The sequence below is a fragment of the Narcine bancroftii genome, chromosome 1 (genome assembly GCF_036971445.1).
Source record: "Narcine bancroftii isolate sNarBan1 chromosome 1, sNarBan1.hap1, whole genome shotgun sequence".
In the NCBI taxonomy this organism is placed as follows: Eukaryota; Metazoa; Chordata; class Chondrichthyes; order Torpediniformes; family Narcinidae; genus Narcine; species Narcine bancroftii.
Window position 1 is genome coordinate 73,852,822 of NC_091469.1, and position 24,604 is coordinate 73,877,425.

Consider the following 24,604-nt stretch of genomic DNA (forward strand, 5'->3'; position numbering starts at 1 on the left):
GCTGGAGTGATTGGTACTTGGTACTTTAAGGACATGGCTTGGTAAAGATGTATGGTGGTAATAAAACATCTTTCCATGCACCTGTGATGCCTGGAAGACTGATTTGAAATTCTCACTGCTGTGATCATGGCTCTTACTGAAATCAGTTGTCTGATACTGGACTCATCTGTATCTCTGCATCATTATGAAGTATTGCAGTTGCGATGTAACTGGAGTTTTAAATGGGGAATGTTGGCTCTTATTCCGCAAATTAGGTGTTGTAAATATGTTGGGAGACTTTATGGGTGAATATAATGGTAAGTGCTTGTAGCCCATGGGTATTTGACAAAAGTACAGTGCAAAATCTAGTATTGAAGATCCAGTATATATGGAGTCAAGTTTTTATTTTCAAACAACTTTTCTTTAGTACCTTTTTAGAAAATCATTAAAGCGGTCTGGACACAGTAAATTCTGAATCACATTGAGCTCTGTATCGTAAGCATTCAAGGACTAAATAAAAAAGAATTTTCTTTTGAAAGTAGCTGTTCTGTCTTCACAGAGTAATTCCCTACTGGTACCCGATGGTCTGCGAGGTACAGATAAGCGCAGGAATGGACCTGATTATTCCAACGATGTGAAGAAGAGGAAGGTTGATGATAAGGACTCCATGAGTCACTATGTAAGAACATGTGTGTTAGGGTTAAGAAATATAATGCCTCTCCATCAAGTGCAATAATTGAGAAAGAAGCATGTGTTTTTTTTTCCATTAAATGTATTTACAAAATAGAATTTTGGTTGAGGTGAAATGTTTTTTTAAAAATTCAAACAAAATGAAATCCCTGAACTTGAATATTAAATTCAGAGAGACATTTGGTTAATTTCATGTGCTAATTTTCTAGAGTCAAGTTTTTACAAATTCGATTGTATCACACTGTTTGTTTTTTAGTATCAAATGATCAAAACTTGATGTAGTCCAGAGTAATTTGTGGTCTTAGCTCTTTGGAACTTGGACCATGTTGCCCATTTGGTGCCTGCTGTTGGGCACTCCTAGAAAACAAAATCTTAAACCCAGAAGAACAGGGCCTTAATCCTACAGCATCAAGCCACTACCCTGAACAGTTTCCTAATGCCCCAATCTCCCCAACAACATCTTGCCCCTACCTCCAGTGTATGATCTTCAAGCCTGTTGACCATGAAGTCCCTTCAACTTAATGCAGCCCTTTATACGCAATCTCCTCCTCCACCACCACCACCATCTCCCTTTTTGTGGCCTCCATGATTTTTTTTTCCCCTCTCATGGTGATGATGATCTCATCAATGCTGATATAATCCCTTGTGCTACAAGGGAAGAACTGGGGTTGTTTTTGATTTGCCAAACCCCCTCACTTCCTCAATACTCCCACACGCACTCACAATGTGGTTTAAATTGTTAATGAGAACTTCCAAGTGCCTCAAGTATACACAAAATTCCTTTTGAAGGTTGCTCTAAATTTCTTTTTATTACCTGCTGCGATTTCAAGTTGTGCAAATAATGTATCAGATATCCAGTTGATAGAAAACATGCAATCAACAAAAGTGCAGTCATGGATTTTGAGGAACAATGACGGAAGTAATTCTTATTTTGGACTGAGGAGGGGAAGGGATGGGTGCTAAAATAAGTTCTTAATCTTCTTGCAGCTATAGCTTTGAGCACAAGTTCTTTTTATTGTTTAATAAATTTGTATTCTGCTACAATATGCAAACCAATAAAGCAATTTTTCTAACAAAATCAAAATACAGCAGATGCTGAAAATTTGGAATAAATACCAAACATGCTTGAAATACTGGGCGGGCAACATTGGCAGCATCTGTTGGGGAAGAAACAGTTAGCGTTTCAGGTTTGATGAAAGGTCATCAAGTTGAAATGTGAGCACCCAGGGATCTGCATGACTCACTGATTACTTTGGGATCATTTGTTTTTATTTAATTATTTTAAGGTAATTGACCCTCTTGTTGTAGTTTATCTGAAAATATTTATCTTATTTTAAAGGACAGTGATGGGGATAAGAGTGACGACAATTTGGTAGTGGATGTTTCTAATGAGGTTTGTACTTGTGTGTTGCATGTTGTTTGATATTTAATACAAATTAATGACCTGGATTCAATTTTTAAATATTGACTGTTGAAAGGATACTAGATACAAATCGTTATTTGGCATCTGTGTCGGTTATGATTTCATAGCTGCTGGTAAGGCAAGTAATCAGACTCGTAACCAACATTGCAGTTGAATTAAAATCTATCCTCATTTGCTTTTCACACAAGACCATTTTGTCACTCAGGAGCTATACAAGTAGCCCCTCTAAATGTAACGTGCTTCTGCCCGGGCATCAAGGCCAACTGTGCACTTGCTGAGATTAGCAAGCAATTAGGCATTTGAGCAATGGACAAATATTTGAAAACTTGGTGAATGTCACCATTTATTTTTCTAACCTAACTGTAACAGACATAAAGCAAAAATAGAAGTAGGTCTTGACCTTTCAGACAATTGTGCTTGCTCACCATTGAATAAAATTATAGTTGATTTTGTGCCTCACCATTGCCATTGTAAACTATCCCTTGATTCACTTGATTGTCGAGGTTCCTTCAATCTCTGTCTTAAGAATATTCAAATCTCAGACTCCACAGCTCTTGGGGGTATTGAATTCCAAAGATTTTCAATCCTCTGGGTGGGTAAAATGTAATTTTCTGCGATGGGCAGAATGTGATTATCAGTCATAAATGGTTGGTCAATTATTTTGAGACTGCCTCTGATGTCCTGACACCCTGGGAAACATCATTGCTGCATCTGCATTTTAAGACCTGCTGTATAAGAATTTTCTACCTTTCAATAAGATTATCACTCACTTTTCTAAGCTCGAGATAGTACAGGCTGAGAAAACCCACCCCATCCTAGGAATCAATCTGATGAATCTTCATTGCACTTTCTCTATTGCAAGTATATCCTTGGATCTGTTGACAGGAATGCCAGCTTATATAGAATATTGCAGATGCATTCTTACCTGGACCCTATGTACATCTATCCTTGATGTCTTTACTCAATTCATATTGCAATGAAGGTGAAAATAAAATTTTCCTTTTTAATGTGGCTGCAAATAAGCTTTCAGTTATTTGTGTACAGGGACCGAATATCTATTAAATACCAGCATTTTCCAATCTTGCATATCCAGGTGGTCTGAATTTCTGCATTCAGACTTTTGAATTACTGTAACTTATTCTCTCTCATTTGCCCACAAACTTTTCTTTGGGTCCTTTGCGCTGGCCTACACAGAGCAATTTACAATAGCCTATTAACCTAGCATCATACCTTTTGGATGTTGGAGGAAATCCGAGCACCCAGTAGAAACACATTGGGTCAACATGCAAACTCGAGATCAGGATCGAACTTAAATCCCCTACACTGGGAGGCAGCAGAAATTACTGCTGCTGCATCTATCATAGATTGCAATGATAAAGTGGTTGAGTAATTTCCTTTCATTGTATTTTGTTTTACATGCTGGATTTTTGTTGTTTATTTTTGTTATAGTGATAAATGCTAAATTGTATTTGCACTATATGTTACAGCAAATAATTTCAAATAATAGTTGGAATATTTTCACAAATTTAGTTAATAAAAAAAATCTCTCCTTGAAACTCTTATCAATATGAATTATTCAATGTCTCTTACCCCTGTCAATTATCCTGAAGATCATTGACTTGGATTTTTAACATGCCAATTTACAGAAAATCTTTCCTTGTTAATTAGCATCTAGTAGCCAAACTTGCAGAAATTAATGTCCAAATGACCCCTTTATGTCAATTATGTAGAGGAAAATTTAATTGCTTTGAGATAGGTTAATTTTTCATCTCATGTTCCAGACATTAAAGATATTGGCAGAGATTTTAAATTTATACCATAAAGTGGGCAGCAGTTAATTGATAGTCTTTTCATGTCTATTAGCTTCAAAATTTGTCTCCTTTAAAGTGAGAGCACCTCTCACCTATAGATGTGCAAATCTAAAGATTCTCTGCAGAGAAGATCCTCCAGTTTATTCCTGGACCTTGGGCTGTGATATTCAATGTATTTTAGACTTTATATCCACTTCATATGAAATGCTGCAGTGATCATTACGGTGTTCCAATGACTTAGGATATGACTGTGCAAGTAACAAAAAATGTGCTGTAACTATGTAGGATCCATCGTCACCTCGAGGGACTCCTGCCCATTCTCCACGTGAGAATGGACTTGATAAATCTCGCCTGCTCAAGAAGGATGCATCCAGCAGTCCTGCTTCCACAGCATCTTCTGGCAGCTCTTCATCTCTCAAATCCAAAGAACTCAGTCATGTGAGTATTGGGTAATCTTATTTAATTATGCCTAAACATTGCTGTACTCCAAAAGAAAGTTTGCTCATTTGTCTGTTGTGTCAGAATACTTTACAACAAAAAGGTTTTGGGGCAGCACATTAGAGTAGCAGTTAATGCAACGCTGTTACAGCATCAGGGTTCAGGATCAGGATTTGAATCCTGTGCTGCCTGTAAGAGTTTGTACATTCTCCTCATGTCTGCGTGGGTTTTACCCAGGGACTCTGGTTTGCATTCAAAATGTACTGGGTGTTGTAGATAAATTGGGTGGCAAGTGCTTGTGGACCGAAAGGGCCCATGGGTTGAAAGAGTCTAAATTTTACAATTTTAATTTATGTGGATGAAAAATGCTGGAAGTACTGGGCACATCATACCAGGTAGTGAAGATGGTAACATTTCCATCGACTCTTTTTGAGAATTGAGGAAGAATAGGTTGAAATCAAGTGGAGTAGATGAAAGAAGAAAGAGCAAAGCTCTGTGGAAAAGTGATGGTGGTAGATTGCACAAGGCCAGCGGAAGTGATTTATTATTCATACCTACCCAAGGAATTTAGAAAGAATGCAGGAATTCTGGAATAATCAAGCTGCAATGCTGAGTAATCCAAATTGTTGAACTCACTATTGAGCTGAAAACTGCAATGCACTCAGTCTGGAAATGAAGGGCTACTCCTCAAACTCAAGTGATGTCTGGTTGGAACTGTGTAAGAAGCTAAGAAGTGGGAGATCGGCGTGGGACTAAGCTGGAACATTGAAGTGACATTCTATTGAAGTTTGGGATCATGCTCATGGACCAGTCCTTAACTTTGTTTTTCTACTTGCACAGATGCTTGGATTTCCATCAAATGCAGTATTTTGTTATGATCTGCATTTTACAGTTATAACCTACCTGGATATTCTAGAAATAAATGAACATATTCTGCCTTGATCAGGGACAGAAACTTATTTAAACTGTCATTGATAATTGCGCTGATAATTGTTCAAGTAAATTGAATTTATATACTATTGAATGGAAGAGAAAACTTGTTGAAACAATATAAATTAATATAAACTAAAAGTGTATATATTGATTTGAATATCTGTTTGCATGGTTAAAAATCTTATTTTCATTAAAAATAGCAAGTATTTTTTTCACATATTGACAGTTGGAGGTCTTTTAACCTTACTAATCACAGAGCACCTGTGCCATAGGGATTACTTAACGTGGTATGTGATTGGAAAGAGAAAGTTTGAAAACCACTGGTTCAGAAGGACATGGACCAAATGTATGCAAATGGAACCAGTCAAGAATCCAAACTTGGCTGGCATGGGCGAATCAAGTCCCAGGGCCTGTTCAGAGCTGAATAACTCCATCTTGTTTTTGATAACCTGAAGTTTTTTTTTCCCAAATTTTAAAACTAATCTTGAAAATACATTGACAATCTTCCATTCACAAATAAAATAGCTGCAATGCATCAATTATGCACACAGGAACCTAAGGTGTAATAGGCTAGAAATATACAATTCTTTGTTCCTAATTTCTAAATCGTTTTACCCATTTAATTTTGTCAAAATTAAATATGGTTATCTAAAATGGCAGCGCAGTCACTGGTATGAACCCAGGTGTGATGTTTCTTATTGTAATAAAGAAACTTGGGTTCTTTTAAAACAACTGTATTTATTAGCTGGAACACACACAGAGGCATCCATTTTGAATTGACCCAAGATGCAGCAGCTCATCTCCCAGCTCCCTCTAGTGGTCAGTACACCAGAGGAGTGGGGATAGAGTGCTGCTCCACAGGGTTCACCTGCCTGGTCCTAATGCCAATGGCTCAGTACTGGCTTTAAATAGCCTACTAAAGGAGACAATGGTGTTTTTGATTAAAATCTTGCAACTGCGTGGTCTGTGTCCAAGATGGTGGTGCCTATGCTCGGCGGTGGCCAAGAGGGGTTGCAGACACCAGGACACCAGAAAGGGGGAGAAACAGAAGAGATGGCCCTACAGGACGGTGACAACAGCAATGGAACAATAAGGGGCTCAGAGGCCAAAGGACCCACACAGGCTGCAGGCAGTCACCAGATAGCATTCAAGGAACTCGCACAGGATATGGGCAGCTGACGACCTGCAGTTGAAAGACACACACAGGCTGCGTGCAGGGGAGCCAGGCATTGGACTGGGATTCGTGAGTGTGCTAAGGGCAGGAAGGGATCATGTCAGAGGTTTGGATCTAGAGCTCAGGTTGCAAATGGACCAAATGTGTCTGTACAGTTGAGAACACAATGCTGGAGAAACTCAGCAGGTCAAACAGTATCCTTTATACAGCAAATATAAAAGTACATAACTGACATTTCGGGCTTGAGCCCTTTATCAAGATTGACCTGATGAGCTTCTCCAACATCATGTTTTTACATCAAGAACAGTGTCTGCAGACCTTCATGTTTTCCTTCCTTCCCTTAGGGACTGTACAATTGCTGAGGCTGTGGGAGCGCTGGAGGTGAATCCACAGACACACAGTGTCTCTGAAGGGACACTCTTTTGCTACTCTTTCCTGTAGGGAAAGGGGTGCTGGCCAATACTAATGGCAAATTTTTGACAGTCAAAAGGAAATTTCATGTAATATTACATTTTCTACATTATTACATAACAATAAAGGAATTTTGAATATTGGCGTACCATGTGGATAAATCAAATCTAATCTTTGCTTCTGCTCCAATCTTGTTTTTTGATTTCAATTGATGTTTATTTGTTTGAACACTCTGTTTGGGAACTGTACAAGCCACTTGTGTGTGTCACTTCTGGCTCTCACTTGATGTTACAAGGGAAATTGAAAGCTGCTGCAATGTTTCAATCTGAAAGCACCAACAGCTTCAGGTAGTATTTTTTGTCCATTGAGGGTGGAATTTTGCAGTGGGAACGACAGGGTATTGTTGGTCTGACCTTAGTTGCAGTCTGTTGAGGATCCAGCTTACTTCCCACCCCCCCCACTTTCTAGCCAAGAACGCTAAAAACAAGAATTAGCTATTGATAAACCTATTGAGAATTTTTCTCCTTTTTAAAAAAAAAGTTCTTTGATGCTCCTGGTCAATGTTCTTTGCAATTGAACCAATATATTGCACAATTGCTATGGAATTAAATGTTGATGCTTATTATAAATGCAATCTGAATGCAGCATGAAAAGACGAGCACTCCTGTGTTGAAATCCAATACCCCAACCCCCCGTGGTGAAGTGACAGCTCCCGGTACAAGTGCTACTTCAGGATTGCGTCCCGGTCTCTGCAAACCTCCAGTCATGGACCCATTAGGTAACCAATCAATTATCCATCCTGATTTTCTTTTTTCTTTTGGTTGATAATAAAGCATGATAAAATAACTATTTTTTAATAGTAGGTTTCTTAGTTTTCAAATATAAATTTGAAAGGGAAAACTGAAACTTTAATCATGACACATTTGTTAAAGTTAGGAACCCTATTTGAAACACAGATTGGCTAGTTCCTCCTCCCTTTGAAATATGGACACTATAAAAATCTGTTCCAGCACGGGAAGGAATGGAGTAAAGAAAGTGGAACCTAGTGCAGGTGACGTGCATTTTTTTAAAGTTTTTTTTTCTTTTTATTCTTTACTTTTGTTATTTAGTTAGGTAATTTTTTTCTTGGGTTTTGGTGGGGACTGTGAACCCTACTAGTATTTGTATGGTTATATGTTTGGGGGGGGTAAGGAAGGGGCTACAGTGGTTAAATACAGACTCTGTACGTTACATGAATGTTGGAAAAGATGGTATTGGTTGTTTGAATTGGTTTGAGTCTATAAAAACTAAAATAAAATATTCAAAAAAAAATGTAATCATGGTAATTCAAGTTGTCAGGACTTTAAACATATTTAGTATGTATTATAAATAATTAATTAGAAACTCTACTGAAAATATAAATAATTGAACATTTTGACATGAGAATTTGTCTTTGAAATTGAAGCACCACTCAAAGTGAGTAAAGAAAGTAAAGCAACATTTTCTTGCAATTACTTACAGCCTCGGGATTAAGGGCACCGTTGGCAGTGCCAGGACCATACCCCTCACCTTTTGGGATAATGCCTAGCATTAATGGAGACCTGAACAGCCCAGGAAGTTATCCAAACCTTCATAATATTCCACCTCAGATGAGTGCTGCCACAGCAGCAGCAGTTGTCGCCTATGCACGACCCCCTATGGTAAGCTGTTGTGCTAACCACATTCTTGCGGTTTATTTTCTCTATCAAGATTAAAACTCAGCAGTATATAAAAATGGAATAAGGGAGGAATATATCCATGTATTGCAGTCATGCAATGTAAAATGTTCATTTGATTCAATCTGTGATACTGTATACAGTTTGTAACTGTGAGTGTGAATGTTTGGAGTCAGTAGTGAGGATGCAAAGTCTGTGACAGGAACTAAGGATGATGGTTTCATCCTCAGGGAAATTTGCTGCTGCACTGAGATTTGAAATTTGGTAGACTTTTTTTCTGTTCAGCAGGCTTTATTCTACATAAACTTCTACAGAGCTGGCTATTAGATTGCTGTGCAAAGCTCTGAGACTGATATCGAGGGGCCGGATCTGGCTTGTATCCCGGAAGGTGAATGGCAGCCAACTGGGTGGGGTTTGGTCCATTCAGGTCGGCTGATTGAGAGCTGGCCAGATATTGCCTTGTCTTCCAGTACTCTTCTGCAGATACACAGGTTGTCCCCTGTATCACCACAATCCACAACCCCTGTAACTTAATCGTAGGCTTCCTACAGTATGTGGAGGATCACACACAACATTCCAAGCATGGTCTCACTAATGCCTTACACAACTGAAATATAACATTCTAACCCATGTATTAAATATTCCAACTTGGGAAGGCAAGGATCCCAAATGCCTTCTTCACTTCCCTGCCCAACTGTGCATTGTTTTTTTTTTAAATATTTTTCACACTATGAACCATACTGACCAAAATACACACAAACATTTCAGTGGAGAGGAGGGAAATTTGATAGACTTTCTGAAGCAATAACCAATTGTGGATCAGATAGATCGGCTGCTAAAAGGCCACCTGGTCATTTTTGGGCAGAGATGGGCAAAATCGTGAAAAGTGATTATGTTGGATTGATCTAGGAAGTAGTTTAAAAAAAAATCTATTTATGATTGTTCCATTTGTGCTTGGTTTAGGATTTCTCATTAAATGCAAGTATGAAATGAAAACTTTAGCCACACACAATTAAATGTCTTCAATTCTAGAAAGGTTAAAAAAAAAACAGATTTTCATGAGGAGAATCCTGGAAATGTTGCCAAATTACCAGGATTTGACATTTATTTCCTGTCCAATGGCCAGACAATTTTGTTGATCATTCTGCTTTTCTGAACAATGAAAGAGAGAGAGAGAGAGAGAGAGAGAGAGAGAGAGGTGTTGTGTTTTTGGGTGAGGGAAGAACCAGGCACCAGATAGAAAATGATGATTGGGAAGCAAAGAGCAGGGTTCAGTGGGGCTGTAGGATTGGATGGAGGGATTGAGCTGAATTAGGAAATGGTTTTGGAGGACAGTAATCTGAAGAAAGGCAAAGGATAGCCTGAAGGAGGTGCAGAGCTCCAAAAACAGTGGGAAGAAAGGGAGGCAACGATCAGCATTTAAGTATAGTGAGTGCTTGCTCAGACATCAAGCACAGACTATTAGTGATAGGTTTGTTTGGTGATATGGAAGGAAGACATTCTTCTCCACCTCCTCCTGGAGATCAGGATGTGTTATGGAAAGGCACATAACAGGCATTTCCCAAATCAAAGGCATAACCATGGCACTCGCCTGTGCCCTAGCTAAGCCTGTCTTATTATTGGCTACCTGGAATAGTCCTAGTGCCAAAGTCATTTGCTAGCTATTTCTCCATTACCTCCAGTGACTGCCGTGCTGCTGCATCTTGTACTTGTATGGAATGCGTCAATTTTATCAATCTCTCTACACACCTCTGACCTTCTCTTAAATTCACGGACCATTTCTGTCTCCCTTCTTTTCTGGATCTCAGAAGAAAAACTACTGACATTCAATATTAACTCACTGACTGCCACAGCTACCTTGATTACGCTGTCTCCTCCCACCTGGTCTCTCGGATGGATATCAACCCTTAATCTAAGTTTCTCTATCACATATATTCTCAAGATGAGGCTTTTCATTCCAGGCCATTTGAAATGTCCTCCCTTTTCAGGGAAGGAGTTCTCTGTCTCTCTCCTTTGTCCCTTCTGCTGGCGGGACCCTACCACCAATACTTTTCCTCTGTTTTCCACAAGGACAACACTCCATGACTCCCTGATGCAACCCTCTCCATGAGTCCTTGACCCACTAGCCTTTCCTTAATTCCTGTAACTATCAGGCATGCATCACGTGTCCCTACTCTCCTCCCTTGCCTCTATCCAGCATCCCAGACAGATACAATCTCATATGCACCTCCTTCAACCCGGAGTAAAATCATCAAAGCCTGTATATACCAAGTTGAGGAGATGTGTTCTTGGTATTTTAGTTTATAAATCCCTGAGGGTAAAAGAGCTGGAGCATTACATATTCTCTTTCTGGAAGCTAGATATTGAGAGGTAAACAACACAAGCATTTTTTGTGCTGTAGTTATATTCAGAATTGGAGCAAGTTATTTTGTTAAAATTACATGAATTATCTTTCATTTATTGTTTTACTAACTAATATATCATGTGGAGTTTTTAAAAAAAAACTTTAAAAGAAGTTTGAATCACAAGTGTCTCAAATCACCATGTCGTTATGATGTACAATTATTTAAGATGTGGTCCTTGCTGACACCCAAGTCGGTGATAATGTTACAAATGACCTCAGTTGATTGGGCTAGGAGAGGTAAATTGGTTAAAATTTCAGTGTTTGATCCCTGCCTGACTTGTACACTAGATGCTTGGATATGTGAGAGGGAGAAGGAATAAGATGAACAGCAGTGCATTCTCAGTGGAACTGTAAGCCAGCCTGCACTCATTATTAAAGTTCACAGAAACTATAAACACTTGCCACTTTCTCACCTTTTTCTCAATGTTCAGTGTCCGAAGGACAGCATTCCAGCAGAGTCAAGATGCTCAGGAGCAGAGAAAAGCAATTAGCTTGGATGAAAGTGTTACTTCCCCACCTTAGTTTCTTCAGAAAAATTCTCTATTCAGAACAGATCCCTAATCCACCAAAGCATGATGTTTAAACCACTTGAACTTGAACTTTTTAGGGGTTAAGAGTAAAAAGGTCAAATGGATATATGAAAATGTATGAAAAACAGTTGGAAATAAATTGGGAATGAAATCAAACACCTTTTTTTAATACTCGATGCTCTTATTCTTCTAAGTGCTACCACTGTGGAAACAATTTTACATCCCTTTCCATTCAGGTCTAAGTTAGCAATAAAGCAGAGAATAGCTGCAGTCTGAAATACTTCACCCTCAAATAGAAAACTGGCAATTTGAAAACCAAGCCATTGAAATCATTTGCTTTCAATGGGCCTGTCTGTTGGATAGAAGGCGGCAATTTACGTGCAACTTTTTCTTCCCAAGGAAATAGACTATACAACATTCCAGCACAGTACAGAGCCCTTAGCTCACGATGTTGTGCCATTATATATAAACCTCCTCCACAACCCTACTTCATACCCATAACCCTGTATTTTTCACTGAAATATTGCACTATAAATTCACCATGGAGTATGAAAGGCTGCAGAATGAGGATCCTTGTGTGTTTTGATACGATTTGGCTGGGCATGGTATGGCATTCCACCGGTACCTCAAAGCATCAGGATGCAACTTCTCTCAGCCAATGTGCAACTAAGTGTAGAATGTTGTTGCCCCTGGTCAATTTGAATTTATAATCTATGTATGTATGTGGCTCTTGAGAATTCTTCTATCACGAACATTCATATCCTAGCCAGTGAGCGTGAAGAAGCTGAAAACTATAATGAAAAATGTAAAGATTTTGATATAAATGAAAAATGCGGGAGGAGGAAAATGAATTTGGAAATTACATTGTTGCTTCATGTTGCACAAGCCTTTAATAGTCTATTTTGACTTTTTGATATTATTCACTCGATCAGGAATCCCTAGTGCAGTGGTTCTCAACCTTTTTCTCGACTCACCTACCACCTTACTCAAACAGGTTGAGAATTACTGCCCTAACGATAACCTGGTGGGTACATTGTTTAATCTAATTTTATTTACGTCCATGCATGAACAGGTGTGTTTGTCTGTGAAACGCTAATAGATAAGAAAATGTCAGACACACTCTGAAAAGGAAAAAAAAAATTCTTAGCACAGCTGAGAACTTAAAAACCTTTAGCTTCTTTGGCTTTTATTATATGATGATAATAAAATTAATTTTACAGCACTTCGAAAGTCATAAATGGCTTCAAAAGAATGCGGACTCTTCAATATGTAACCTTTGTACATCCCTATTACCTTGCACTTCACTTCTACATGGATTGTGGACACGTGTATAAAACTTGGGTTAGGTTGAAACTGTTGCCTCATTAAAGTTCCACTCACCAAATTTTCTTTGCTGATCATGATTTATAAGGCGATAGTAATAATATTAGAGAATACTTTAATGAAGGTCACCCTTTCTTGTATAAACCAAATATAAATTGATTTTATCACAGCATTTGAAGAAATCTTGCTGTGTTTCAGTGAGTTAAGTTCCTATGATGTCTAACTCATTACCCAAGAGACTTGCTTCTTGAACAGGAGGGGAGGTCAGGTCTTAAGTTATTCTTGGTCAAGCCAGAGGTAGCAACGATATTTCCTACATTGCATCTTGAAGGCAATCGTTTTGAGGCCACTTAAATCCTGCTTACCTCCTACTTACTACAATTCTATCATAGTTCTAAATAAAATTCATCCTAAACTCAGACCTTGGCTTCAGCAGTCCCCTCTGCAATTGGATCAAGAGCTTCCTGTCCTGTGGACCACAATCAGTGAGAATTGATGCCAACACCTCCTCCATGATCATCCGAAACACTGGTCCACGCCTCCCCTCCCTCCCCCACTCCACACTGTGCTCCCTATATATTAATGATTTTTTGACCAAACACTGCCCCAACTCCATATATAGATTAATATTATCAGAAGAATCTCAAACAATGTCGAGTTGGAGTACAGAAGTGAGGTCTTGGTGCCATGACAAGAGCCTCTCTCAACGTGAGCAAGACTAAGGAGCTGGTCATAGACTCCTCTGACTAAATGAATGGCACTGAGGTAGGGCTAATAGAGAGCTTTACATTCTTGGTGGTAAACATCTCTAAAAACCTGTATCCATCCAAACACAATGCAATGTCTTGGGAAACACACGAGAGCTCTAATTCCTCTGAAGTCTGAAGAAATGTGCCATGTCACCCACATCCTCAAAAACTTGTATAAGAGCACCATTGGAAGTAGCCTCTCAGGCTGCTCTGTCAAAGGTTGCAACCAACTATAGAGTTGTAAATGCAGTTCAGACCACAACACAAAGCCCCCCTCCCTTCCATCAACCTGTTCTACACTTAATGCTGCCTTGTAAAAGCAGTAACATTTTAAAATTTGTCTCATCCTGACCATTCTGTCTTTCCCTCTCCACCTTTTGAGAAGAAGATTCATGAGTGAAATTGTGCACCACCAGAATCGAGGACATTTTCCTTCCTGCTGTTATCAGACTCTTGAATGACCTCATCTGATTAAAATAATGTTTTTTTTTGTTTTATGAAAATTGAACTCTCTCTGTAATTCTTCCCACTTCACTGTTTTCAGTTTATTGACTCATGAACCAAGCTCTGGCGAGAACATTTATATTGCTTGCAGATCAGCTAGAATGTGCATTCACTAGCTGATCTGCAAGCAATATAAATGTTCTCACCAGACCTTGGTCCATGGGTCGATAAACTTAAACTTGGAACTGCAAAGATTAGCTCCGATAAATCCTATCCTTTTCCAATGTTTTTACCCATCAAACCCATTAATATTTCCCAACTGACTTCAAACTTAAATTTATGTTTTGCTTTACGATAGATGATCAACCACGATCCTATTAGATGGCAGAGAAGGCATGAATGATCTACTTTTAATTCTTAGGATTTTATTACTTTAGTTAAATAAATAACTGGTCTTGCATTTTCTTACCCCTGCATCTTTCATGTTGGGACCCACTCTCTCAATTTCATCACTAACCTGCTTCCCTGGCCACCAAACCTTTGAGTCTCCAACTTTAAGAGGTGCTATAAAAACCATCATACTGATCAAATTATGGTTCGTTTTATACTTTTTGCTCAATGTCATTGATTATCTTTGGGGATTTTTTTTATATATGAAAGCTTCTGTGCATAAAATGTTACTGTTCTTAAAGAAAGCAAAATACTGCATTTAAATGGCACCTGGCCCCATCTCAGCATGACACACTGTCTTGTGTCCAAAAATATATGTTTGCTATAGAATACAACTCCAATTATCTGAAATCAGATTATCCAAAATCCTCAGTTACCTGAAATTTTTTTTTTGGACCTGGAAGTGATGTTATTTCACCTATTTGAAACAATCAGAAATCCTCAGTTATCTGAAATTTCTTTTGGAGCCAAACTGATGTCACAGGTTGAAAACTGATGAGAATTAGACATTGTTTCATGCTTTAAAAGACTTCCCATGTTTAAATACCATTACAAGAGATTTGCTGTTGCTTCTGGGCTGTATTTAAAAAAAAAAGACCAGTTTATCCAAAAATAGGCCCAGTCCCGACCATCTTGGAAAATTTGAGTTGTACTGTATGTAGCTTTTCATGTGGTATGTTTGTTTTTTTTTAAAAGGAAGTGTTTCTTAGAAAGTCAACATAATAGCACTCAAATTATGAATTGAGGATTACACCTCTTGCAAGTTGGAAATTTATGCTCTGTGCCAACCACACTACATGTGTTTAATATTATGGTCATAGGTTGGGTTTGACCCTCACCCTCACATGCGTGTGCCTGCTATGCCTCCAAATTTGACCGGCATTCCAGGTGGAAAACCGTAAGTAACTAATGAAAATAATTATTTGAAATAGAAACATTTGTTCTATTTGTATTCAGGTTCTAATGTTTTACATTTTAAATACTGAAGTTCCACAGTCTTTTGACAGCTGTAAGACCATCAGAGTTTTTTTTTGAACAGGTGTAATGATTTTAATTTAAGTTGATAAAAGAACACTATATTTTTAACTTTAGCATTGCAAATGTGGTGTTTACATTGCATCTAAGTGGAATACTACGTCTATTGTTAATTGAACTATTCAATACAATTTACATTATTTAAAATTGTTCTGTTGCCAAGTTATTGTATTGTAACTACTTCAACAACACTAGACCACAAATGTTTTCAAAAGGTTTACTTCCTGAAAAAAAAAATTTGGGAATTATGTTAAGCTGAACACAAAGATAATTTCAGATTTGATGTATTATATAGGAAGTTGGAGAAAGATTAACTTTTATTGAATTCAGCATGTATAATCACATAATGATACTGACACATTGCGTCAGTTCAACTGACCTAAAAAGGTTTTGTCGCTAATTTTCATTTGGATTCAACATCTGATGCCTCTCATATCAGTGTCCAACAATAGTTGGCCAGCAATGATGGATTCCAGGTGCTTCAATACTGTTTTTTCCCATGGTCACAATGTCCTTACGAAATCTTTCACCATGTTCATCATTGCATCAAACTCAGCAGGAAGAAGTCCAAGTGCGAAAACAGAAAATGAATATTCAATGACATGCCGCGCTTCATGGTTTTGTATGCTTGAAATAGACCTATAATATGACAGGAAATCACAAAAATAGGTTGTATCTAAAATACGGTTAATGATGGGAACATTTTAGGGCAACTTTTCGTGTTCAGTCCCCAAAAATCCATAAAATACACCCAAAAGTGTAATTAGAGATTATCTAAAATCATTGGGTGACCCATATCCAAATCATGATGGATGTGGCCTATTAATGCCCAGGTCAGAATCATGAAATGTGGAATATATAATTGAAGTGCAAACTATAAATGTGATAGTGTGACTGTGATCATCTCTGCCACTCTTGAGTGTAACAATTTGGCTTCAATATCAAGATATAAAATTATACAGGTTGCTGATTGGATAATTTAATTTTTATAGGACCAAAGTGGCTTTGAGATATGATTCAATAGAAATTGGCATGATTTTGAATTCTGACTCCACAGTAATTGGTACTGATTCCTACATTTTGTAACATGACAATGCAGCAACAACATTTCAAGTAATTAAAAAGAATAGTGAGCTATGAGTTTGTAGCAAATGACTGAAAAATAATCTATTGTAAGGAGATAAAAATGAGAGCAAATAAAAACTCTCACGAGGCATAGTTTTCAGCAAATATCAGTGTGTTTTATTTTCATTTTATTTCTGTATAGAGCTTATTCTTTCCATGTTACTGCGGATGGGCAAATGCAGCCTGTGCCTTTTCCTCCTGATGCCCTCATTGGACCAGGTATCCCACGACATGCTCGACAAATCAACACACTGAGCCACGGAGAAGTTGTGTGTGCAGTTACCATCAGTAACCCCACAAGACATGTGTACACTGGTGGGAAGGGCTGTGTTAAGGTCTGGGATATCAGCCAACCTGGCAGTAAGAGCCCAGTGTCCCAGCTGGACTGCTTGGTAAGTGAATAGAAACTACTGTTGAAATTCCAGTTCTCTCCGATGAGATTTAATCAGGAAATTGAAACAATTCTAGATAGCAGTTCCTTGGTTCTAAACTAAATATTGTAGTAAGTTTTGTTTCCAACTGCACATATTTAACACCAACTTTGGAATGGTCCCACTTCCCACATCAACCATCGGTGAACCAGATTCAGCTGGGAAATTAAAGCTGAATATTTATGAAAAGTTTGGTTGAACATCAATATAAATTTGCCAACTTGAAATGCATGAAGAGGGAAAATACAAATAATTATTAAAAAATTTATTTGGTGGATGAGGTCATTGAGGTTGAGAATTATTCAAGTGGTTGATGTACCTTTGAGAATTTGGGAAAAGCCTAGATGAAACTGGTTGGGCACAAGGAGCTGATAATTGATTCACAGGTTTGCTGTTGATAAAATCTTCTTGAAAATTTTATGCAATAATTTCTTAATACTTCAATCCTTTTTCTTAACTGCCATATATTTTGGCATATGTTGACTGTCAGATAGGTCTGCCTGCCCTTTTATAGCCTAATTTTAATGGTTTTATGGTATATCCAGCATACAAGTTGACCTTTTTTGGGCTGTCTAGGCCTCCCAGGAACAACACCAATTTTTTTTTGGAAACACCCCAATCACAAGTATTGTAAATAAAATACATTTAAAAAAACCTTGGCTACCAGGCAGGAGCGGCGACAGCGATGTCAGGGACCCAAGTAGGAATGGTAATGGCGACGGCCAGTGGTGGGCAGGTATCAGGGATGAGTGGCACCGGCGGTAAGGAGGTGCTTTCAAAATCGACTTGTATGCTGAATTGATGTTAATCTGGGTTTATTTTGGTGAATTTAAGGTATAAGTCGACCCTCATTTCTTTTGTGATTTTTGAGGGCTTTACGACTCGACTTGTACACTGAGATGTATGGTAGCTATTTAGTTTCTAAAGTTTAGTTTAAAATGTTTTACAGGTCTTTCTGAAGTATCTGTATAGGCCATCTTATAACTGAAGTTGGGGCAGTTGAAGACATGAACAATCCTACCCAATGCTGCAGAGCAATTTATGACAATGTACATAAGAAAATTATTGTTTTCATTCTGGCTGTTTCATTATGAAATATAAGCCATTCAGACATTATCTCATTTTTAAAGCCCCTTTCACACTTGCTTCCCATTAAATTGGCTGTTCAGTGTCCTGGGATAGGAATGGGGGTTTGGCTTTTCACACTTGACCACTCCTAACTGGGACACTGAACACTTTCACATTTGCAAGGTGCCATCCCCGGGGTTAGAACTGTTCTACATTCTGGTGACATCATGACACATCAGGTGATGGTGGACCTGCCCTAAATCCTGATCAATGTATTATGATCTTGTAGTTAAGCAAAATTTATCATGCCTAATTATAACATAATTGCTTTACACAATGAGGCCTTCAGCTCCTGTTGTTTTGCCGACATATATAAACCTACTACTGCTGCTGCCAGAGGCCTGAGGTCCTGTTGCTGCCGCTGCTGCCGGAGGCCCGAGGTCCTGCCGCCGCCGCCAGAGGCCCGAGCACCTGATGCTGCTGCCGGGTCCTGCCGCCGCCGGAGGCCCGAGGTCCTGCCGCCGCCGCCGGAGGCCCGAGGTCCTGCCGCCGCCGCCGGAGGCCCGAGGTCCTGCCGCCGCCGCCGGAGGCCCGAGGTCCTGCCGCCGCCGCCGGAGGCCCGAGGTCCTGCCGCCGCCGCCGGAGGCCCGAGGTCCTGCCGCCGCCGCCGGAGGCCCGAGGTCCTGCCGCCGCCGCCGGAGGCCCGAGGTCCTGCCGCCGCCGCCGGAGGCCCGAGGTCCTGCCGCCGCCGCCGGAGGCCCGAGGTCCTGCCGCCGCCGCCGGAGGCCCGAGGTCCTGCCGCCGCCGCCGGAGGCCCGAGGTCCTGCCGCCGCCGCCGGAGGCCCGAGGTCCTGCCGCCGCCGCCGGAGGCCCGAGGTCCTGCCGCCGCCGCCGGAGGCCCGAGGTCCTGCCGCCGCCGCCGGAGGCCCGAGGTCCTGCCGCCGCCGCCGGAGGCCCGAGGTCCTGCCGCCGCCGCCGGAGGCCCGAGGTCCTGCCTGAGTCCGCCTGAGGTAACGGCCGTATCGTGGGGAGGGACAGCCAGCCGAACACAGGCCGCCATCGCCAGGCAAACCCCGGCAGCCCCCACAGCCCAACCGTTGGCAGCCGAGCCCCGGGCCGGGAGTGGTCAATGAGAACTCTTTAGTGTATTTCAGAGTTTAATACACACCTCAAAAACCAATAGTCTAAACACTAACAACTGTGAAATCCATTGCAGAGTTCTCTCCAGTCTTAAAAATTTCTACTAGAACTTTTCTTTCTGATCCTCAACCAATGCTGCATCCCCTTTACTCAGCCGCGGCAGGAGTAAACGCATGCAGGCCGATTCCAGGGCGCTCCACTCCATAACTATGGTCAGCGATCGTAGATCTCCAGAAGTGGTTTGACCTAAAAAGGGAGGCAGGCCTCTTCAGCCCGGTTAAGCAACCTGCATTGGAGAAGGTCACTCCGATATAAAACCTACGACACAAGGACCTCGCTGCCACATCCCAGCTTGCTTGGCCATGGCACACGAGCCATGGGTGTAAAGGGTGGGGCCAATACTGCGCACACTGCACTCCACCTAAAAGCTCCTTTGCGCAGGCCCGAGGACAGGTCCACGTCCTCCACCTCAAAAGATGCACACAAACTCAAGCTAGCATGCTGGAACATCAGAACCATGCTAGACAAGGCTGACAGCCACCGACCTGAACGTCGGTCTGCCCTCATCGCACATAAACTCCTCAGACTCAACATCGACATAGCCACTCTCAGGGAAGTCTGCCTTGCAGATGTAGGCAGCCTCCAAGAACACGGCGCAGGCTACACACTACTGGTCTGGCAAGTCTCTGGCTGAACGACGCCTATCTGGTGTTGGCTTCATGGTCAAGAGCTCCATTGCCTCCAAACTTGAAAACCTCCTGACAGGCCACTCTGACCGGATCATGTCCATGCGATTTCCCCCTTCAAAACAAGCGACGCATCACTCTCATCAGTGTCTATGCTCCAACCCTTCAGGCGGAACCAGCAGAAAAGGACAAGTTCTACACTGATCTGCACAACCTCATCCAACGCACAAGGTTGTCATCCTTGGCGACTTCAACGCTCGCGTCGGCAAAGATTCAGAAACATAGCCAGGAATCCTTGGCAAGCATGGTGTCAGCAAGTGCAATGACAACGGGCACCTCCTGTTGGAACTCCGCGCAGAACAGCGGCTTGTCATTACTAACAACCTTTTTCAGCAGAGAGACAGCCTGAAGACTACCTGGATGCATCCCCGATCCAAACACTGGCACCTCCTGGACTACGTTCTGGTGCGAGGAAGAGACAAATGAGATGTGCTCCACACCAGGGTCATGCCCAGCGCGGAATGCCACACTGACCACCGGCTTATTCGCTGTAAGCTCAACCTTCACTTCAAGCCAAAGTTCAAGAACAGTGGAGCCCCCAGAAAGAGGTTCAATGTTAGAAACTCGCAGTCAGACGTAGTGAGAGGAAACTTCCAGGCAAACCTCCAAGCAAAGCTCGCGGATGCAAACTGCCTCACGGACACGTCTCCTGAAACCCTCTGGGATCAGATGAAAACGGCCATACTGCAATCCACTAAAGAGGTACTGGGCTTCTCCTCCAGGAAAAACAAGGACTGGTTCGACGATAACAGCCAGGAAATCCAGGAGCTGCTGGCAAAGAAGCGATCTGCCCACCAGGCTCACCTTGCAAAGCCTTCCTGGCCAGAGAAAAAAATGAGCCTTCCGTCTCGCATGCAGCCATCTTCAGCGCAAACTCTGGGAGATCCAAAATGAGTAGTGGACTAGCCTCGCCAAACGAACCCAGCTTAGCGCCAACATTGGCGACATCAGGGGATTTTATGAGACACTAAGGTGGTGTACGGCCCCTCACCCCAAGTCCAAAGGTCTCTGGGCAGCTCAGATGGTGAAGTCCTCCTCAGCGACAAGATCTCCATCCTCAATCGATGGTCAGAACACTTCCAATCCCTTTTCAGTGCCAACCGCTCAGTCCAAGATTCCGCCCTGCTCCAGCTCCCTCAACAGCCCCTAAGGCTAGAGCTGGATGAGGTCCTCACCCGGGAAGAGACATATAAGGCAATTGAACAACTGAAAAGTGGCAAAGCAGCAGGTATGGATGGAATTCCCCCCCAGAGGTCTGGAAGGCTGGCGGCAAAGCTCTCCATACCAAACTGCATGAGGTTTTCATGCTCTGCTGGGACCAAGGAAAGCTCCCTCTGGACCTCTGTGATGCCATCATCATCACCCTGTACAAAAAAAGGCGAGAAATCAGATTGCTCAAACTATAGGGGAATCACGCTGCTCTCCACTGCAGGCAAAATCTTCGCCAGGATTCTCCTTAATAGACTAATACCTAGTGTCACCAAAAATGTCATCCCAGAATCACAGTGTGGCTTTCGTGCAAACAGAGGAACAACGACATGGTCTTTGCCCTCAGACAGCTCCAAGAAAAGTGCAGAAAACAAAACAAAGGACTCTACATCACCTTAGTTGAACTCACCAAAGCTTTTGACACCGTGAGCAGGAAAGGGCTTTGGCAAATACTAGAGCACCTCGGATGCCCCCCCCCCCCAAGTTCCTCAACATGGTTATCCAACTGCATGAAAACCAACAAGGTCGGGTCAGATACAGCAATGAGCTCTCCGAACCCTTCTCCATTGACAACGGCGTGCAGCAAGGCTGCATCCTCGCACCAACCCTCTTTACTATCTTCTTCAGCATGATGCTGAAACAAGCCATGAAAGAAAGACCTCAACAATGAAGATGCTGTTTACATCCGGTACCACACGGATGGCAGTCTCCTCAATCTGAGGCCCCTGCAAGCTCACACCAAGACACAAGAGCAACTTGTCCGTGAACTATCTTTGCAGACGATGCCGCTTTAGTTGCCCATTCAGAGCCAGCTCTTCAGCGCTTGACGTCCTGTTTTGCTGAAACTGCCAAAATGTTCGGCCTGGAAGTCAGCCTGAAGAAAACTGAGGTCCTCCATCAGCTAACTCCCCACCATGACTACCAGCCCCCCCCACATCTCCCTCGGGCACACAGAACTCAAAATGGTCAACCAGTTTACCTACCTCGGCTCCACCATTTCATCTGATGCAAGGATCAACAAAGAGATAGACAACAGACTCGCCAAGGCAAATAGCGCCTTTGGAAGACTACACAAAAGAGTCTGGAAAAACAATTACCTGAAGAAACACACAAAGATCAGCGTGTACAGAGCGTTGTCATACCCACGCTCCTATTCGGCTCTGAATCATGGGTTCTCTAATGGCATCACCTACGGCTCCTAGAATGCTTCCATCAGCGCTGCCTCCGCTTCATCCTCAACATTCATTGGAGTGACTTAATCACCAACATCGAAGTACTCGAGCTGGCAGAATCCGCAAGCATCGAATCCACGCTGCTGAAGACCCAACTGCGCTGGGTGGGTCACGTCTCCAGAATGGAGGACCATCGCCTTCCCAAGATCGTGTTCTATGGCCACCGTGACAGAGGTGCACAAAAGAAGAGGTACAAGGACTGCTTAAAGAAATGTCTTGGTGGCTGCCAAATTGACCACCGCCAGTGGGCTGATCTTGCCTCCAATCGTGCATCTTGGCACTTCACAGTTCAGCGGGCAGCAACCTCCTTTGAAGAAGACCGCAGAGCCCACCTCATTGACAAAAGACAAAGGAGGAAAAACCCAACACCAACCAACCAATTTTCCCTTGCAACCGCTGTAACCGTGCCTGCCTGTCCCGCATCGGACTTGTCAGTCACCAACGAGCCTGCAGCAGATGTGAAAATACCCCTCCATAAATCTTCGTCCGCGAAGCCAAGCCAAAGAAGAAGATGAACCTTTATAAAGGACCTTGGGAAAGTGTGAGCAATAAATAGTAATACCAGATAATTTTTAAACAGTGTGGGAAAGTTTGTAGCACTAGATTTATAAATCTAAAAAAGCGATGGTGGACCTGCCCTCCCAGAATTCCATATGGCAGAAAAAGGGCTGTATGCCTGGCTGTATAGATGGAGCATTCATAGAAGGGTTTCTCTGCCACATAGCATTTCTGGGAAGTCAGGTCCACCATTGCTTTTTCTCCACAGTCTATAAATTGTGCACTATAGCACTACCAATTTTCCCACACTGTTTAAAAATGTCTGCTATTGCAATTTTTGATGTTTTTTGCAATTCTCTCTCTCTCTCTCTCTCTCTCTCTCTCTCTCTCTCTCGCTCTTCTCTCCCCCTCCCCCCAACTGTAACTTTCCCATGGCAAAGTTTATAACTTTAATCTTTTCCTGCACTCACGCAAAAACTTGGGTCATTTCAATCCCACAATACAATTACTTCTTTCACACTTGCCTGATTGCAACATCGGCATCTGCAGACACCGGGAATTGTACTTGGGGGTCAAAGGAATTATGAGATGATGTCATCTAACGCCGACGTTAAGCTGATTTTGCTTTCACACTTGCCACTTTAAAGGCTGATTGGCGTTTGATTCCTGGCATCACTTGTAAGAGTGAAAGGGGCTTTAGTTTGAGATGTTTGATGTTAATAAAGAATAGAGAAGTAATTGCAGAATAGTTGGTTTATTTAAATGCCATACAACTTAACAGTATTTGACTGTCGTGCTTATGTGTATTTTGGGGGGAGCACACATCAGTGAAAGAATTGTTTACTTGTGCACAATTTCACTCTTTCCTTGAGATAGTGAGAGGAATCAAGTAAGTTTTACAGCTGGATTTATTGCTTCTGCTTAAAGATGGGATATCCCATTTTTATGGATATATTGGTGTCGAGGGAAAACTTGTGGCTAAATCATTGAATAAAGAAGATATGGTTTAAGTTGAAATGTTAATTTTAGCTATCTTTAACTTTGAAATCAGATAAATTCTTTGTTCACCATATGGAGATGGTGCAAATCAACATTAGCTATAACTCAGCACTGAATTACCATTCTTACTCAAACCACAAATATGGCTGCTGTACAAAATACACTAGTTCAGTTGGGACCAGTGCCTGAAATTTCTTTTGGTATATCCTGAATTAAACCTCCTCCAAATGATGGAGACTATAGGGCCACTTGTAATATGTCCATTTTTGAAACCATACCTTTAATCTTGTGACATATTTTCAGTTTTTCTGTCATTGAATGTTTGCAGCTCATAGCCAAATGAAAAGCATGAAAATATGTTAATAATATCACAGGAAAATAGCTTGCCTTTTATTTCCCTCACAGAATCGTGATAATTATATCCGATCGTGCAAGTTGCTTCCTGATGGATGTACACTGATTGTTGGTGGCGAAGCAAGCACGTTATCTATCTGGGATTTGGCAGCTCCTACTCCACGCATAAAGGCAGAGTTGACATCGTCTGCTCCTGCCTGCTATGCTTTAGCTATCAGCCCTGACTCCAAGGTCTGCTTCTCCTGCTGTAGTGATGGTAATATCGCTGTCTGGGATCTGCACAACCAGACACTGGTCAGGTATGAGGTTAACCA

At 41.5% G+C, this 24,604-nt stretch overlaps 1 protein-coding gene across 6 annotated transcripts in view; it reads left to right on the forward strand.

Moving 5' to 3' along the window:
- LOC138759741 (transducin-like enhancer protein 1) overlaps positions 1–24,604 on the forward strand; it is a 149,071-nt gene that overhangs the window by 108,682 nt on the left and 15,785 nt on the right. For all 6 annotated transcript variants that reach the window (XM_069930352.1, XM_069930370.1, XM_069930353.1 and 3 more), the window contains 8 exons: positions 539–658; positions 2,009–2,062; positions 4,189–4,341; positions 7,505–7,637; positions 8,360–8,538; positions 15,275–15,351; positions 16,756–17,005; positions 24,342–24,589. In XM_069930352.1, the coding sequence (XP_069786453.1) occupies positions 539–658; positions 2,009–2,062; positions 4,189–4,341; positions 7,505–7,637; positions 8,360–8,538; positions 15,275–15,351; positions 16,756–17,005; positions 24,342–24,589 (1,214 nt within the window). The remainder of the gene's footprint in view (positions 1–538; positions 659–2,008; positions 2,063–4,188; positions 4,342–7,504; positions 7,638–8,359; positions 8,539–15,274; positions 15,352–16,755; positions 17,006–24,341; positions 24,590–24,604) is intronic.